Source organism: Cervus elaphus, chromosome 21 (assembly GCF_910594005.1).
Source record: "Cervus elaphus chromosome 21, mCerEla1.1, whole genome shotgun sequence".
Classification (NCBI taxonomy): domain Eukaryota; kingdom Metazoa; phylum Chordata; class Mammalia; order Artiodactyla; family Cervidae; genus Cervus; species Cervus elaphus.
This window is the reverse complement of record NC_057835.1, coordinates 45677237-45695064: the sequence shown is the minus strand read 5'-3', so window position 1 is coordinate 45695064 and position 17828 is coordinate 45677237. Positions and strand designations below refer to the sequence as shown.

General features: G+C 45.2%; 1 protein-coding gene across 1 annotated transcript; it reads left to right on the top strand.

The window, feature by feature from the left end:
• Nucleotides 1–13687: 13687 nt before the first annotated feature.
• HEY1 (hes related family bHLH transcription factor with YRPW motif 1) lies at nt 13688–17570 on the top strand. Its single transcript, XM_043880250.1, has 5 exons — nt 13688–14006; nt 14270–14345; nt 14487–14570; nt 14849–14930; nt 15826–17570. The coding sequence occupies exons 1-5, from the start codon at nt 13918–13920 to the stop codon at nt 16407–16409; spliced, it is 915 nt and encodes a 304-aa protein (XP_043736185.1). The 5' UTR covers nt 13688–13917; the 3' UTR covers nt 16410–17570.
• The last annotated feature ends 258 nt before the right edge of the window (nt 17571–17828 follow it).

Sequence of the window (17828 nt, the reverse complement as noted above, 5' to 3'; positions counted from 1 at the left end):
ACGCTTTAACCTCTGAGCCACCAGGGAAGTCCCATATATGAGTTCCATTCTGAGAGTGCCTTCATAAGTTCAACTTGCTTGTAAGTCCAACAAATTTAGCCTAGGTACCCAACTAATACAATCAGCTCTACTGTACTATTCTGTAATAGGTTTATAATAATTTTCACACAAGTAATACATAAGAAACAAACAAAAACATTTTTAATCTTATGGTACAGTACCTTGAAAAGTACAGTAGCACAGTACAACAGCTAGCATACAGGGGCTGGCATGGAGTGAACAGCAAGAAGAGCTGCTGACTGGAGGAGGGAGAGGAGGTGGGAGATGGTAGAGCTGCAGGATCGTCAGCAATAGGAGTCAGAGGGAAAGCTGTGATTTCACTCACACCTGATGTTGATGGCACAGGCTCTGTTCCTTGCTGGATTCAATTCTGTCTACCCTTTGGCAAATTTGATCCAGTGATGTCTTGGGAGTCGCTCTTTTTTTTTTTTTTTCTCATCATAGATGATGCAGCAGTACTGAATTGCATTCTGAATGGCTGCTGCAATATTTGTGTACCAGTCTACGTTCAGTTGCTATGCCTCAAAAACTAACAGTGCCTCCGCAAAGAAAATCCCCTTGCACATCCTGCCTTGTGAATCTCCTCGATTCTTCAGTTACTTCCTCCTCTTGTCTCTCTTTTTTTCTTTCTCTGGGCCGGCAGTTCCATCAGGTCTTCCTTACCAAGCTCCTTGTGTCACACAGGGAGGAGTTCAATGAAGTTGTCCTCTTATAGATCTAACTTCAGCTTCTTGCTGAGGGTCACTAAGTAGCTGAAGGTCTCTTTGGGCTCCTCATCCACCTTCTCAAATCCACAAAAATCATGAACGAGCAATGAGCAAAGTTTCTTCCAAACCCCATTACGATGATGACTGTAATCTCACACCAAGCAAAGTTAATTTGTTTTTTTTTTTTACAGCCTTGTAGATGCTATGGGGCTTCTGTAGCTTGGTCGGTAAAGAATCTGCCTATAATGCAGGAGATCCTGGGTTGGGAGGATCCCCTGGAGAAGGAAATGGCAACTCACTCCAGTATTCTTGCCTGGAGAATCCCAGGGACAGAGGAGCCTGGTGGGCTGCCGTCTATGGGGTCACACAGAGTCGGACACGACTGAAGCGACTTAGCAGCAGCAGCAGCCAGAATAAACTGGTGGAAAACCATTCCTGGAAAATGGCCTATGTAACCCATGCTTTGGGGTTACTCTTTCAGAGAATCGGAAGAGAGCCCTGGGTTACATTTTTAGGGGCTTTTGGGTTCTCTGAATGGTAAGAGAGATTTCAGCTTCATATCGCTGGAAGCATTGCCACCAAATAATAGAATTAGCCTATCCTTGAAATCTTTGAAGACATCTGAAATTCTGTGTCTCTAGAGAAGGTTTTCTGAGAGTGTATTCTTGTATTTAGGAAAGTGTCTGATGAGGACTGCCAGGTTTATATGTGTGTGTTTTAACTGTGTGTTCTGTGTTGTGATTTTTGATGGCCATTTGGTTTAGACCTGCTGCCATTTTGTTAGAACTTGATTTTCTTTCTTTTTTTTCATGATTCTTTATAGCACTCCCATCCTTTACTCTAGTTCATTCTTTTTTTTTTTTTTTCATTTATTTTTATTAGTTGGAGGCTAATTACTTTACAATATTGTAGTGGTTTTTGTCATACATTGACATGAATCAGCCATGGATTTACAAGTATTCCCCATCCCGATCCCCCCTCCCCCCTCCCTCTCCACCCAATTAGAACTTGATTTTCTTTCCCTGTGCCTTGAGACCAGGGCTCTCAGGAACACTTATCTAGACCATCTCTAACTCCTGAGACTGAGGGAAAAAGGGGAAAAGCCTTTAAAAATTTTATTTATTTCAACTTTTTTTTATAAGCTAGTAAATTTTATATTGTAATATCTAATTCATGACTAAACTTAGAAAATGAAGCTAAATCTTGCCCAGTTTCTGTCTAAATATGTCTTGGTATGTCTTTGTCTCTGGGTTTTTTTAGGTTAATTTGTAAATGCGCTCTATTTAATTGGCTTAAAGAAAGGTAAGTGCTTACAAATCAAATAATTCTAAATTAAACAATAAATTCCAGGTTCATGTGAACTGAGAAATATTCAGTATTAAATACCTGATATTAATGTTTGTTTGTTGACCTATCTATATAGACCTGTCTTAGAGTAATTAATATTAAGTAGAATATATTCATTGTACCTAGGTTTAATATAAGTTAAATATTATATCTGTTATGTTTGTCAACAAGGAAATTACCTCAAGTGAAGAAACTTCTAAAAAAATGTAAATGAGATATGAGTTTATATATAAATTCTATTAAGAATAATTATTCTTTAGGAATGTCTGTCTAAAATAGTCTCTCCAGATTGGTGTAACTTGAATTTCTAAGGGTTGTGCTAAACTAAGTATTGGAAGTCTATTGAATAATTAGGTCATTTCCAAATAAAATAAGATTTTGAAACATTTACTAAACATTGATTTTCTTTTACAGAAAAACTAAAGAGATTTGGGACTATAAATGAATGTTTGATTCCATCCTAAAATGTTTTAAGAAAGCAAGGGTTTTAGAAATTATCACTGATATTTATGCTCACCAATCTATAAAATGACTTCCCCAGTGGCTCAGATGGTAAAGCGTCTGCCTACAATGTGGGAGACCTGGGTTCAATCCCTGGGTTGGGGAGATCTCCTGGAGGAGGAAATGGCAATCCACTCCAGTACTCTCGCCTGGAAAATCCCATGGACAGAGGAGCCTGGTAGGCTACAGTCTACAGGGTCACAAAGAGTCGGACACTTCACTTTCACTTTCACCTGCTGCTTTAGTCTGGCATCAACTTTTCCTCCTCCTTCAGTCTGGCATCCTCTTCCAGTACAGTCCTGTGTCATCCACTTGAAAAACCTATGGGGTAACTACATGCCATCAATATTTTCTTGAATCATTTCAGGAAGTTTCCAGGCAGCTACTGTGTCTGGGCTTGCTGCCTCACCACTTACTTTTACATCATGAAGGTAATTTTATTGGTAGCCATGGTAAACCAGCCATGGCTGGCATTAAAAGATGCACCCTCTGATTCTTTGCCTTGTTTCTTCTTCAAGTCTTCATAAAGTCTTTTTGCTTTCACTTGAATCAGTATTAAGCTGGGAGCAGAACTCAGTGCTAATACTGATCCTGCATCCACATACTGAGAAGTTTCTCCATCTCCTCCATTACTTTTTTATGCTTTTTCATTATTATTATCATAAAATTTTTCATTATTTTCATTTTCATATTGTTGACATCATTGGCATAGCAGACTTCATATGTTCCATGATCTTGTTCTTTAGACTCATGCTGATGGTTGAAAGATTCATGTCATAAGAAGGAGCAACATCTATCATCTTTCCACCTCTCTCCACACTCTCAATTATTTTCACTTTTGTTTCCATCTGTATCATTTGGTGGTTCTTAGGAGTACTAGCTACATCACTGCTGTTACTATGCTTGTTTCTGCACAACCTGGACTTGAAGTAAAGATACTGTACTACTGTACTCTATATAATACTGTACAATAAAGTATACAAAAGCACAACAATTTGTAGAGGATGCATGCATGTGACAGTGTATGCCAGACACATGGACTAACTTACATGTCTGGATATGTGAACACACATTTGCATCTTTCAGTTTGAACATTGAGGGTTCATACATAAGGGGCTTACTGTTCAGTTCAGTCTCTCAGTCATGTGTGACCCCATGGACTGAAGCATGCCATGCTCCCCTTTCCATCACCAACTCCCAGAGCTTACTCAAACTCATGTCCATAGTCAAAGATGCTATCCAACCATCTCATCCTCTGTTTTCCCCTTCTCTTCCTGCCTTCAATCTTTCCCAGCATTAGGGTCTTTTCCAAAGAGTCAGTTCTTTGCATCAGGTGGCCAAAGTATTGGAGTTTCAGCTTTCGCATCAGTCCTTCCAATGAATATTCAGGACTGATTTCCTTTAGGATGGACTGGTTGGATCTCCTTGCAGTCCAAGGGACTCTCAAGAGTCTTCTCCAACACCACAGTTCAAAAGCATCAATTCTTCGGTGCTCAGGTTTCTTTATAGTCCAACTCTCACATCCATACACGACTACTGGAAAAACCATAACTTTGACTAGACGAACCTTTGTTGGCAAAGTAATGTCTCTGCTTTTGAATATGCTGTCTAGGTTGGTCATAGTTTTTCTTCCAAGGAGCAAGCGTCTTTTACTTTCATGGCTGCAGTCATCATCTGCAGTGATTTTGGAGCCCCCCAAAACAAAGTCTCTTACTGTTTCCATTGTTTCCCCATCTATTTCCCATGAAGTGATGGGACCAGATGCCATGATCTTTGTTTTCTGAATGCTGAATTTTAAGCCAGTATTTTCCACTCTCCTCTTTCACTTTCATTAAGAGGCTCTTTAGTTCTTCTTCACTTTCCACCATAAGGGTGCCATCTGCATATCTGAGGTTATTGATATTTCTCCCAGCAATCTTGATTCCAGCTTGTGCTTCATCCAGCCCAGCATTTTGCATAATGCATTCTGCATATAAGTTACATAAGTAGGGTGACAATATACAGCCTTGAAGTACTCCTTTCCCAATTTGGAACCAGTCTGTTGTTCCATATCCAGTTCTAACTGTTGCTTCTTGACCTGCATACAGATTTATCAGGAGGCAGATCAGGTGGCCTGGTATTCCCATCTCTTGAAGACTTGTCCACAGTCTGTTGTGATCCATACAGTCAAAGGCTTTGGCATAGTCAATAAAGCAGTAGTAGATGTTTTTCTGGAACGCTCTTGCTTTTTCAATGATCCAATGGATGTTGGCCATTTGATCTCTGATTCCTCTGCCTTTTCTAAATCCAGCTTGAACATCTGGAACTTCATGGTTCACATACTGTGGAAGCCTGGCTTGGAGAATTTTGAGCATTACTTTACTAGCATGTGAGATGAGTGCAATTGTGTGGTAGTTTGAGCATTCTTTGGTACTGCCTTTCTTTGGGATTGGAATGAAAACTGACCTTTTCCAGTCCTGTGGCCACTGCTGAGTTTTCCAAATTTGCTGGCATATTGAGTGAAGCACTTTCACAGCATCATCTTTTAGGATTTGAAATAGCTCAACTGGAATTCCATCACCTCCACTAACTCTGTTCATTGTGATGCTTCCTGAGGCCCACTTGACTTCACATTCCAGGATGTCTAGCTCTAGATAAGTGATCACACCATTGTGGTTATCTGGGTCATGAAGATATTTTTTGTGTAGTTCTTTTGTGTATTATTGCCACCTCTTCTTAATATTTCTGCTTCTGTTAGGTCCCTACCATTTCTGTCCTTTATTGTGCCCATCTTTGCATGAAATGTTCTCTTGGTATCTTTAATTATTTTGAAGAGATATCTAGCCTTTCCCATTCTATTGTTTTCCTCTATTTCTTTGCACTGATCACTGAGGAAGGCTTTCTTATCTCTCCTTGCTATTCTTTGGAATTCTGCATTCACATGGGTATATCTTTCCTTTTCTCCTTTGCCTTTTGTGTCTTTTCTTTTCTCAGCTATTTGTAAGGCCTCCTCAGACAACCATTTTGCCCTTTCGCATTTCTTTTTCTTGGGGATCGTCTTGATCACTGCCTCCTGTACAATGTCATGAACCTCTGTCCATAGTTCCTCAGGCACTCTGTCTATCAGATCTAATCCCTTGAATCTATTTGTCATTTACACTGTATAATTGTAAGGGATTTGATTTAAGTCATACCTGAATTGTCTAGTGGTTTTCCCTACTTCAATTTAAGTCTGAATTTGGCAATAAGGAGTTCATGATCTGAGCCACAGTCAGCTCCCAGTCTTGTTTTTGCTAACTGTATAGTATTTCTCCATCTTTGGCTGCAAAGAATATAATCAAACTGGTTTTGGTATTGACCGTCTGGTGATGTCCATGTGTTGAATCTTCTCTTGTGTTGTTGGAAGAGGGTGTTTGCTATGACCAGTGTGTTCTCTTGGCAAAACTCTATTAGCCTTTGTCCTGCTTCATTCTGTACTCCAAGGCCAAATTTGCCTGTTACTCCAGGTATCTCTTAACTTCCTACTTTTGCATTCCAGTCCCCTAGAATGAAAAGGTCATCTTTTTTGGGTCTTAGTTCTAGAAGGTCTTGTAGGTCTTCATAGAACCGTTCAACTTCATCTTCTTCAGCATTACTGGTTGGGGCATAGATTTGTATTACTGTGATAGTGAATGGTTTAGCTTGGAAATTAACAGAGTTTATTCTTTCATTTTTGAGATTGCATCCAAGTACTGCATTTCAAACTCTTTTGTTGACTATGATGGCTACTCCATTTCTTCTAAGGGAGTTTTGCCCACAGTAGTAGATGTAGTGGTCATCTGAGTTAAATTCACTCATTTCAGTCCATTTTAGTTTGCTGATTCCTAAAACATTGATGTTCACTCTTGCCATTTCCTGTTTGACCACTTGCAACTTGCCTTGATTCATGGACCTAACATTTCAGGTTCCTATGCAATATTGCTCTTTGTAGCTTCAGACTTTACTTCCATCACCATTCACATCCATAACTGGGTGTTGTTTTTGCTTTGGCTCTGTCTCTTCATCCTTGCTGGAGTTATTTCTCCATTGATCTCCAGTAGCATATTGGGCACCTACCAACCTGGGGAGTTCATCTTTCAGTGTCCTATCTTTTTGCCTTTTCGTACTGTTCATGGGGTTCTCAAGGAAAGAATACTGAAGTAGTTTGCCATTCCCTTTTCCCATAGACCATGTTTTGTCAGACCTCTCCACCATGACCTGTCCATCTTGAGTGGCCCTATATGGCATGGATCAAAGTTTCATTGAATTAGACAAGGCTGTGGTCCACATGATCAGATTGGTTAGTTTTCTGAGATTGTGGCTTTCATTCTGTCTGCCCTCTGATGGAGACGGATAAGAGGCTTATGGATGCTTCCTGATGGGAGAGACTGACTGAGGGGGAAACTGGGTCTTATTCTGATGGGCGGGGCCATGCTCAGGAAAACTTTAAATCAATTTTCTGTTGATGGATGGGGCTGTGTTCCCTCCCTGTTGTTTGACCTGAGGCCAAACTATGGTGGAGGTGATGAACATAGTGATGACCTCCTTCAAAGTGTCCCATGCATGTACTGCTACACTCAATGCCCCCAACTGCAGCAGGCCATAACTGACCAATGCCTCCACCAGAGACTCCTGTACACTCATGGGCAAGTCTGGATCTGTCTCTTGTGGGGTCACTGCTCCTTTCTCCTGGGTCCTTGTGCCCATAAGCTTTTCTTTGTGCCCTCCAAGAGTCTGTTTCCCCAGTCGTGTGTAAGTTCTGGCAGCTCTACGGTGGGGTTAATGGCGACCTCCTCCAAGAGGGCTTATGCTGTACCCAGGCCTACTGCACCCAGAGCCCCTGCCCCTGCAGCAGTCCACTGCTGACCTGTACCTCCACAGGAGACACTCAAACACAGTTCAGGCTCAGCCTCTGTGGGGTCTCTGGGTCCTGGTGCTCATTTATATCCAGAACTACCTTGAAAGTGTGAAAATAAAAAGTTTCATTGAATTACTAAATTTTGAAAAGAATACATTGCAAATTAGTATTTGAATTATTTTGAGAAAATGGTATAAATTACTACTTGCATCATTTTAATTGAGAAAAGAATATGCTGGAAACTACATTTTTAGGGGGCTTTCCTGGTGGCTCAGACAGTAAAGAATATGGGAAACCTAGGTTCGATCCCTGGGTTGGGAAGACCCCCTGGAAGAAGGCATGGCAACCCACTCCGGTATTTCTTGCCTGTAGAACCCCCCAAGGACAGAAGCGCTTGGCAGGCTAAGAATCGCACACGACTGAGCGACTAAGCACAGCACAGCACTCTTATAGGGAAAGAAAGTGTCATAGAATCAAACCAATAGCAGGGATTCAGATATGACTTTGGGCAAATCTCCTGCTTGTCTCTGCTGGTCTTCTTCTAAAACAGAAAAAAAAAAAAAAAAAAAAAAAAACCAGCAATTCCTCCTTCTTAGTTTACTGTGAGGATTCAATTAATGATATATGAAGTTCTTAAAACTGCCTGGCATATGGTAAGTACTGTATGAGTGCTTGCTGTTTATTTAAATTTTATTCAAGTAATTGGTTTCTCAGATTAGTCAGCAAAGAACTTTAAATCAAAAGTTATATTCAGAACTCAATTATACTTTTCGTTAAGTTGCTTTTCATTGCTTAATCTAATTTTCAGTGGGTCAGTGGTCTTTAATCAAAAGCTAAGTGTATCCATCCTTATGCTAGTAAAGAATTTCCTAAAGTCTATTCTTTAGGGATGTTGTTTTAGTTGACTATTAGCAGATGCTATGTGAAAAGAGATGATGAACTTGGGAAGTGCTGAGTCAGACATGACAATGAGGCTTCTTTCCTTAGGACTTCTCAGAACTGTGCATGCTTTCATGCACCCTGAGATTGCCAAGAGTTTCCCAAATGTATATGAAAACAGATTCTTTTATTTACAGAGAATCTTGAAACGTTAATGTTCTGTAAAATGTACTTTGGCATTTTAAATATCCTTTTCTTTTTCAAAGATGGAATGGCCCATCTGAAGGAATGCATTGACAGGAGCAAGAAAACCTACAGAAGCTTCCTCTTAAGGGGTCCAGTCAAACTGGATGGAACAGCCCATGTTATTACCATTATAACTCATAGGCAGAAGGCGTACCATTTATATAGTATCTTTACAAAATACTTTGTCTCATTTTACCTTTCAGAAAGTCAAAACCCAACAGTGAGGGATAATTCTTAATTTACAGATGAGGAAAGTGAGGCTCAGAGGAGAGAGGTGAGAGAGGTGTGGTCATGAGCTCCAGGTCACAGAACCAGGGAAGGGGAATTCAAACTCTTGGAGTCCTCTGCCTCTCCTGCTGTGCCACACTGCGGTCTGATGGGATTCCAATTAAACATTCCTTCAGGGCGAACACAGAGGGTCTTACATCTGACCTCAATTAGGAGAGCTGAGAGTGGAAGTGCATTTTTGTGCGGCATGACATGCCACAAGGCAATGTGGCATTTGAGACAGGCATCCAGAGAAAAGAGGCAAGCGTGGGGACCAGAGGAAAACTGGCACTTAGAATTTGGGTCTGACAGTTTGGGGTGACTCTGCTTTGTGGTTTCTGATTTGGTGGGTTCTCAGAAAGGAGCCAGCTCTGAGCTCCTTAAGTACGTGACTTATTTGTCCTCATACTCATAGCACTGCACACTCAAGGGATGCTCCTTAGAAAGACACTCAAAAAGCACAACTTTCACTAATAATGAACAGCAGATGCTTCTTTTTTTCACTCTACTCAAAATAATCTAGTGCTCTTTGCAAGAAGCAGTTTCTCATCATCTTAAAAGGATATTACTTCCTACACTTTTTAAATTTAATTTTTATTTTATATTGGGGTATAGCTGATTTTCAGAGATACTTTTTATTTACTTCACTATGCTAGGTCTTAGTTGCAGCATGTGGGATCTAGTTCCCTCAGCAAGGATCGAACCTGGGCCCCCTGCCTTAGGAGTGCAGTGTTAGCCATTAGACCACCAGAAAAGTCCCCACTGTTTTATTTAATATGTCTAGGTACTAGATGCTTATTTACTTATTAGATGTATAACAGAGTATCTGAAGAAAACTGAGGGGTAACCTAGTGCTAAGTTTATTTACTCATTGGTAACTCAGGTATATTAATAGTTAATAATAACAGCTACTATTTGAGTGCTTACCAATGGCCCAGCACTATGTAAAATGATTTACATAATTGACTTTAATTTATGACAATGGAAAATAATAATTATTAATATTCCCATTTTACAGAGAGAACTGAGGCTTAAAGATGTTAAATAACTGGCCACTTAGTCATGCAGCTAAGATGTTCTGAAACACACACCCATATGAGTAGCTTGACAGGGACTGTGGCCTCCCAACCCAACGCTCCTGGCTGGCTCGGTGCCCAGCACATAGGAGGGACTTTATACGAGTTTTCCAAGTGAATGCATAAATAAGCAAGACCCAGATGTTTCAAACACTGGCTGACTTCACCTAAAAGTCGTTTTGCCTCAGAATGGAGAGAGCAACTTGTCTGAAAGCCTAGAGGCAGCCCTTGTCTTCTCGAGGCTGTGGGTGGAGTCTGGCCCTCCTGCACACCATTCCCAACACCTGTTTGTTCGAAGTCACCTGCGCTCATCAGCAAACTGCCAGAGAGAGGGGCTCACTGAGGACATCAAAGTAAGGACATCTACAGTGGCCAAAGCCCCTGTGGATAACTGATGGTTCATGGCTTCTTCCACGGTGGTTTCCCCACCTGGCTACTGCTGTGTCTCTTCTGGACAGCTGATGATCCATAAGCCTCTTTCTTTCCTTTTTCCCTATGCAGTCTCTGGAGTTCACCAGTGGGACTGAGCCACTGATTCCCACAGTGGTGGTATTTTTGAATTGAAGAATAGTTGATATACAATGTTGTGTCAGTTTCAGACATATAGCAAAGTGATTCAGTTATATATAATTTTTTTAGTTCTTTTACAATGTTGTTAGTTTCAAACATACACGCACAGTGATTCAGTTATATATATACATATATTGATTCTTTTTTAGATTCCTTTCTCATATACATGGGCTTCTCTGGTGGCTCAGTGGTAAAGGAACCTGCCTGCCAACACAGGACTCAGATTCAGTCCCTGGATTGGGAAGATCCCCTGGAGAAAGAAAGGGCAACCCACTTCAGTATTCTTGCTTGGAAATTCCATGAACAGAGGAGCCTGGTGGGGTCCATGGGGTTGCAAAGAATTGGACACGACTGAGCGACTGAGCACACACACTCACATAGGTTATCACAGAACACTGGCAGAGTTCCCTGTGTTACACAGCAGGTCCTTGCTGTTATCCATCATAAACAGTAGTGTGTGTGCATCCATTTCAACTTAAGCCTGTTTCATATAGAAATATTGGAGTTGTGATTTGAGGCTGAGCTCTTTTCTTCTGGAGGTCTCAGGAGTTCACCTTCAAAGAAGCCTGGCTCAAGCCTAGCCCTGTGAGTGAATTCCAAATCTGGAGTACCCATCTATTCCAGGGCATCTCTTCCCAAGAAAACACAGAGAAAGGCAACCTGCAGGACACAAATAACTAACTAAACCCAGACTCCATAGACCAGGCAAGGAAATGGGCCTGCATGCAACCTGGAAGGGGCTGGTACTGCAGGAGCCATGAAGTATAAAAGAACAACACTCCATCACCCTTCCTCCAACCCGGCTGTCTTGGAAAAGGCCCTTTCCCTAGAGGCTAGGCCTGGGGCAGCTGCGCTCCAGGGGAGAGGGGGTGAGTGTGCCAGAGTCAAAGCTCAGAAGCACTGGGAATGATGATTTCAATGCAGACCTCACTTTTGACCGAAAAGTAATACTGAGTATGGGAGAATTATTTTCTTTAAGTACCAATGTGGGTGAGGAATCCGCAACCCCTCTTTGTATTTTCCTCTCCCCCACCTATCTGCAGCTTGCCCATGACGAGACAAAGTGGCCTAAATGGGCCAACGCAGGAAAGGTTGACTCACTTGTAGATTCCAGAGGCTGGGAAAATTTACAGAACCACAGCGGGGTAGTGGACACAATGACTTCTAGGGCAGGGAAAGAAACTCAAAGTCAGAGAAACTTCTGGAAGGCAGAGGGGAGTGGGTGGATGGTTTCCTATGCCTGGACCATCAGGTTCTGGGAGGGAAGTGGCCGGTAGCAATGACTTGCTAGATTTAAGGCTGCGGAGGCTGAACTTGTGTGATTATAGCAGACCCTAGAGAGCTCTGTCACCTGAGCCAAGAGCTGAGAAAGCAAATAGTGGGGTTATCCGCGGGGTTGGGGGGCTGGGGTGGGGCAGAATAACTGAAAAGTGGCCTCCGGTGCAATACCAGGGCGCAAGGGTGCCTGGTGGGCCAGCAATAACAAATCCCAGTTGGCTGATGGAGGGACCCAGCCTTGACAGGAAAGCAGAAAGAGGCTCCTGGAAAGGACTGAGGGGCTCGAGGTGGTAGAGGTTTAGTGGAATACGAGGTTCAGTGAGAGTCAGGAAGTGGCTTACCGTGTGGGGGTGAGAGACTGAGAAACATTCGATCCATATCAGGCTCAGGCCACAGAGTGTTTGGCGTCTGAAATGTAGGCATTGAGATCAATAAACTAAGGAAGGATAGAAACGGACAAGCAACTTGCAAAGGTGACAATGTTTCTGTCATGCTCAACAATATTTATCAGGCATTCCATCACTGAAGGACTGCAGTCCCCAAGAGTGGACTTCAGAGGGAATATGTACTGCTCTGCTCCTTTGTCAGGGGAAAGAGATGCCTGGATTCCTAAATTCGGAATAACTTCCTACAAATCAGGAAGCAGTCCGAGACACACAATATATATTTGTAAAACATCTATCTCCTTAAGGACTGGGAACTACACGTAGTACCCAGTACCCGCCACGCCACCCCCGAGGCGGAGGATGTACAGGGGGCGCGTGTCTGTCTGGTGGTCAGAGATGTGAATCTCAGCAGCGAGGGCGGCCCCAGACGCAAATGCTCAGAGTCCCGCCACCCTGTCGCCCGCTGACAGGATCTGGCCGCCAACGCCTGAAAAAAAAAAAAGAATAGCCCCAGCTGCCCCCCCATCCGCCCACCCCTGCCCCCCCGCCCCAGTCGGCCCAGCAAACAAGCGCTCCATTTCCCCGGATCCCAGATGCACAGGGGAATTTATTCCATCCCGGAGGCTGGGAAGCCCCTGCGGAAGTTAGTCCGTCTGCTAGGGAGGAGAGAGCTCCAAAACCCGAAAAAGAACATTCCCCGAAACCACATCTTCCCCTGCAAGCGCCCGGGGCCCCGGGCTAGTGGCCACAGTGAACGGCGCCCCGGCGGCCGCTCTTCTGGCGCCCCGCACCCTCCGCCAGGCGTTCTACGCGCCGCCTGGCCAGGTGCTTCGAGCCCGGCTTCGCCTGCGGCGTGCGCCTCCCGCCGCCGGACACCGGCGGCCCGGCAGCCGAGATTTACCGCGGCCGCAGGGTGGCGGCTTCCGGGGCCGCCCGGCGCCCAGGCTCCGATTACAGGTTCACACGGGGGGCCTGGCCCGCGGCCGCCCAGCCCCCGCCGGCGCGCCCTCACGCGGCCCCGCTCCCCCTCCTGCCCATTCTTCTCCATTCATGCGGACGCCTAGCGCCGCCGCCGCCGCCGCCAGCGCGGCCGCCGTCGCCGCCGTCGGTCGCCCGGATTGGCTGGCGGCCGCGGCGCCGGCACTTTCCCACGGCCCGCGGCGCGTGCGGCTCACCGGCGGCGCTGCAGGCGCGGCCCTGGCGTGCGGCCAGGCCAATCGGGGGGCGCGGGGCGGGGCGGGGCCGCGGCCGACGGCGGGCTGGTGTCCCGGCCCGGCCTCCCCCGCCTGCCCGCCGCCGGCCCTGCGCCGCCCGCGCCGCCTCCTTCCCCCGCAGCGGAGGCCCGGTGGAGCCCCTGCGGAGCCGACACACCGCCGCCGGGCAGGGGCGGGTGGGGAGGGCGGGCCTTGGGTTCGCCCTCGGCCTCAGCCTCGCCCCCGCCCTTCTCCTGAGAGGCTGCCAATCAGAGGAGCGAGAAGCCGGATTGGCCGAGGGAAGGCTGTTGCCCGGGAGCCACCGCCCCGCCCCTCCGCCCCCTCGTCCTCCCCCTTCTCTCCCCCGCCCTCCCCAGGGCCCGGGAAGGGGCGCAGCGTGGGAAAGGGATGGTTGAGTTTTAACCGGAGGCAGAGCGTGAGCCGGCCCAGTGTGTGCGGAACGCGAGCAGTCGAGCGCGGAGAGGCGCCGCTGCAGTTAACTCCTCCCTGCCCGCCGCGCCGACCCTCCCCCAGATTCCCCGCTCAGCCAGCATGAAGCGAGCCCACCCCGAGTACAGCTCCTCGGATAGCGAGCTGGACGAGACCATCGAGGTGGAAAAGGAGAGTGCGGATGAGAATGGGTGAGTTGGCGGCGGGAGGCTAGCGTCGGCTGGCCTCGGTGACAGCGCATGAGAGCCCGGGGCACGCCGGCGCCCTGCACTGACCTCTGCGCATCTCCGGCAGGCCTCTGCCCCGGGTGAACGACCCGGAGGTGCTTTCAAGCCCAAGTTGCCTAAAAAATCTGAGTACGGGTAGGGCGTGGGGGCGACCTCTCAGATCACCTCCTCTCGCTTAACGGCGATTCCTGTTTTTTGTTTTTTTTTTTTTCCCCCTCTTCATTTAGGAACTTGAGTTCAGCTCTAGGTTCCATGTCCCCAACTACATCTTCACAGATCTTGGCCAGGAAAAGACGGAGAGGCGTGAGTCTCTTTACAGTGCACCTTTTTTTTTTTGGGGGGGGGGTGTTTGTTTTATTAATTAACGGGAAGAACCACCTTTCTTTACTTTAGAATTTATATCGTAATGGAAATGTCTCCCGTTGTTTTGCCTGCTTTCTCCAGATTATTGAGAAGCGCCGACGAGACCGGATCAATAACAGTTTGTCTGAGCTGAGGAGGCTGGTACCCAGTGCTTTTGAGAAGCAGGTAATGGAGAAAGTAGGTAGCTCTCTCGGTGTAGCTACCCACGCCTTCAGAATCCTTCGGCTCATTAATCTGAACCTCACCGGTGCCTTGGAAAATAACCGCGTTTGTGAGAAGGAAACAAATTCATCCAGATTCCAACATGTTTTGCGAAGATAATTTATTTTGCTGTTGTCTGTGCTTTTATGATTTACAGAGCACATCTATGCGTATGTATTTCAAGTTGTTCCCCAAAGGCAGTAGGTGCCAAATCAGGTTTTTGTTGTTGTTCTCTTCTCTAGGGATCTGCCAAGCTAGAAAAAGCCGAGATCCTGCAGATGACGGTAGATCACCTGAAAATGCTACACACTGCAGGAGGGAAAGGTAGGTCTCCTGTCCGGTGGGGCGTCTGAGTGTCTGGGGGCAGACACTAGCTGCCGATGGCTAGGATTGGTGGAGTTGCTGCTTTATTTTTATTGCGCGCTTTGGGGGTGGAGAGAGAACGGTGTGTTGTGTGGGGGGTTGCCTGTAGGTGTACTTTCATGTGCACAAAGGTTTTCTCCAGTGAATTTATCACCCAGCCCTCTGCAAATTAAGCTTATGCACCTTCTTTTGGAAAATACCTACTATGTGTGACAGCTAAAGTTGTGACAGCTCTGGTCAGGTAGCTCAAACCACATTTGTTTATTAACCTTTTGGAGAGAAAGCCTTTTTTTTTTTTTTTTAAATATATGGTCTTAATTTCATATACAAGATTCTTACACACATGACTCTTGAGGAAAGAAACCTGTTGTGATGAAGTAGAGAAAACCCCAAGGAAGGTGGGGGACCGGGCTCTGAGTGTCTGTCTCCAGCCGGAAAATGCTTTACTCTGGACCAAGTGCCTAAAAGCTCCGTGATGATAACTTACATCTGTGTGTCTAATGAATTTCACTACTCTGTGGTTTTTCTGTCCTTGATGTGTTTTTTGTTGTTGTTGAGGGAAAACATGAAAGGAATGAACATAGTTTCATCTGCCGGTAGGGTATAATTCCAGTTTCTGCTTGGCAGTTTCTAATTGGGCTTTGAACTTGCATTAGCAAACACATACTTCTTATGTTGATTAATGCAAAGATTTTGGTAGACTCCCAAATATTTGGACTTTAAGAAGAGCCCGTGAATGCTTCCCCCCCCCCCCCCCAAAGGATGTAGCTATTTGCCAGGAAGGGCTGCCTTTGGGATCGAAGACATGAGGGAAATGAGCGAAGCTCTGAGGATTTTCTTTTGTTCGTTTCCTCAGGCTATTTTGACGCGCACGCCCTTGCTATGGACTATCGGAGTTTGGGGTTTCGGGAATGCCTGGCCGAAGTCGCCCGTTACCTGAGCATCATTGAAGGACTGGACGCCTCGGACCCTCTTCGAGTTCGACTGGTCTCACATCTGAACAACTATGCCTCCCAGCGGGAAGCGGCAAGCGGCGCCCACGCAGGCCTCGGACACATCCCCTGGGGGAGCGCCTTCGGACATCACCCGCACGTCGCGCACCCCCTGCTGCTGTCCCAGAGCACCCACGGGAACACTGGCACCTCGGGCTCGCCCACGGAACCCCACCACCAGGGCAGGTTGGCCACGGCACATCCGGAGGCGTCCGCTTTGCGAGCGCCCCCTAGCGGCGGCCTTGGACCGGTGCTCCCGGTGGTCACCTCCGCCTCCAAACTCTCCCCGCCCCTGCTGTCCTCCGTGGCCTCCCTGTCGGCCTTCCCCTTCTCTTTCGGCTCCTTCCACTTACTGTCTCCCAATGCGCTGAGCCCTTCGCCACCCACGCAGGCAGCAAACCTTGGCAAACCCTATAGACCTTGGGGGACGGAGATTGGAGCTTTTTAAAGAACTGATGCTGTAGAATGAGGGAGGGGAAAGCTTAAATTCCCAGCTGAGCTGGGCTGTTGCCAACATCACCTTAAAGTCATCGGTAAAATAAAAAGGAAAAAGGTACACTTTCAGATAAACTTTATTGAAAGACGAAAGGTTTGTTGGTTTACTTTTTCTTTTTTAATGTTTTTTTAATCATGTCATGTGTTAGCAGTTTTTTTAAAAACTAGTTGTTAAATTTTGTTCCAGACGTTAAATTGAAATAGTATAAACCCACAAATTGGTGATAGGTTTGTACTGTGCCTAATTTACTTTGTTAACCTGTCTAAGAATGATCCCATTTTTGTCCCAAAGTTTTGGGGATTTTAACATTTAGTATTTTGGGTCTGTTCTTCTCCTTGTATAGTTACAGTCTCTTTTTAGAATTAATTTTCCAAACCACTGTGCTCAATGTTAACATGATGCTATTTTGTTAATATTTTGACAAGTAAGGTATTGTATAAATGATATTCTTTGGGGGGTGGGCTGTATTGAATTTTATATTTCTGAATAAAGCGTTGACAAATCAGATGATCAGCTTTATCCAAGAAAGACAACTAGCTAATTCTCTGCCTCCTGCTGCAGTGAGGTGAATGTACAAACCATTAGGGGCCCTGAATCTGAATGACCAGTCACTGTCGTCTGCCAGGATTCACAGTTCTGGCTTGGCTAGGAGAGGTCTGGGTTTGGAGTTGCTAGGGAAGGGACGGATGACAGTTGCATAAAATATGTCTGCATTTATCAGCCTCAAGCAATGCAATGAATTTTTAATTTCACAGATCTCAAGTTCACAGATGTTAACATGGATAAGTGATCATGGTATGCAAGTGGTCAATGGAATAGTCCAGTGGAACCTGTTAAATTCATAACCTAATTCTTCCCAGAGCTGCCATGTTTTCTTTCCACTGGGAATTTTTATGTTGTGTTCTCCTTTTTGGCGCATGGAAATGTGGTTGTTGAGATAACTTAAAAGGTCTTTGCTGCCTTCTATTTGGTTTTTAATTTGATTTGAACTACAAAAGCATCATTTTACAGGTCTATTCCTTTAGCAGATATAGTTTAAATGACCTCTACTGAACTGGATTTGACCTCTGTTGTACTGATGTGTTGTGACTAAATAAAAAAGAACAAACTCTTCTCCTGTATGTCTTACCTACTTTAGCCTTTCTCCCTGTTAGCTGAGATAAATTTTCTCATTTTCATTTTGCCTGGTCATCAGTTTTCTTCTTTTTAATAACTTCATTATTCTTGGTCTTTGTGATTTTGGATAAGGTGACTTCATTATGATGTAGAGCTTTGGTGCGGCTCCCATAAGAGGATATAGTGCTCTAGCTGTTATGTCAGATAATTGGGCCCTAAACTGATCATCTGTGGACTAGAAACTTCAAATTCTGG

Excerpts from the sequence above, each read along its gene's own strand:
- HEY1 (XM_043880250.1), top strand. The coding sequence starts at position 13,918 with ATGAAGCGAGCCCACCCCGAGTACAGCTCCTCGGATAGCGAGCTGGAC. Across the intron at positions 14,007-14,269 it reads GAGAGTGCGGATGAGAATGG|GAACTTGAGTTCAGCTCTAG; the intron begins GTGAGTTGGCGG and ends CTCTTCATTTAG. Across the intron at positions 14,571-14,848 it reads CCAGTGCTTTTGAGAAGCAG|GGATCTGCCAAGCTAGAAAA; the intron begins GTAATGGAGAAA and ends TCTCTTCTCTAG.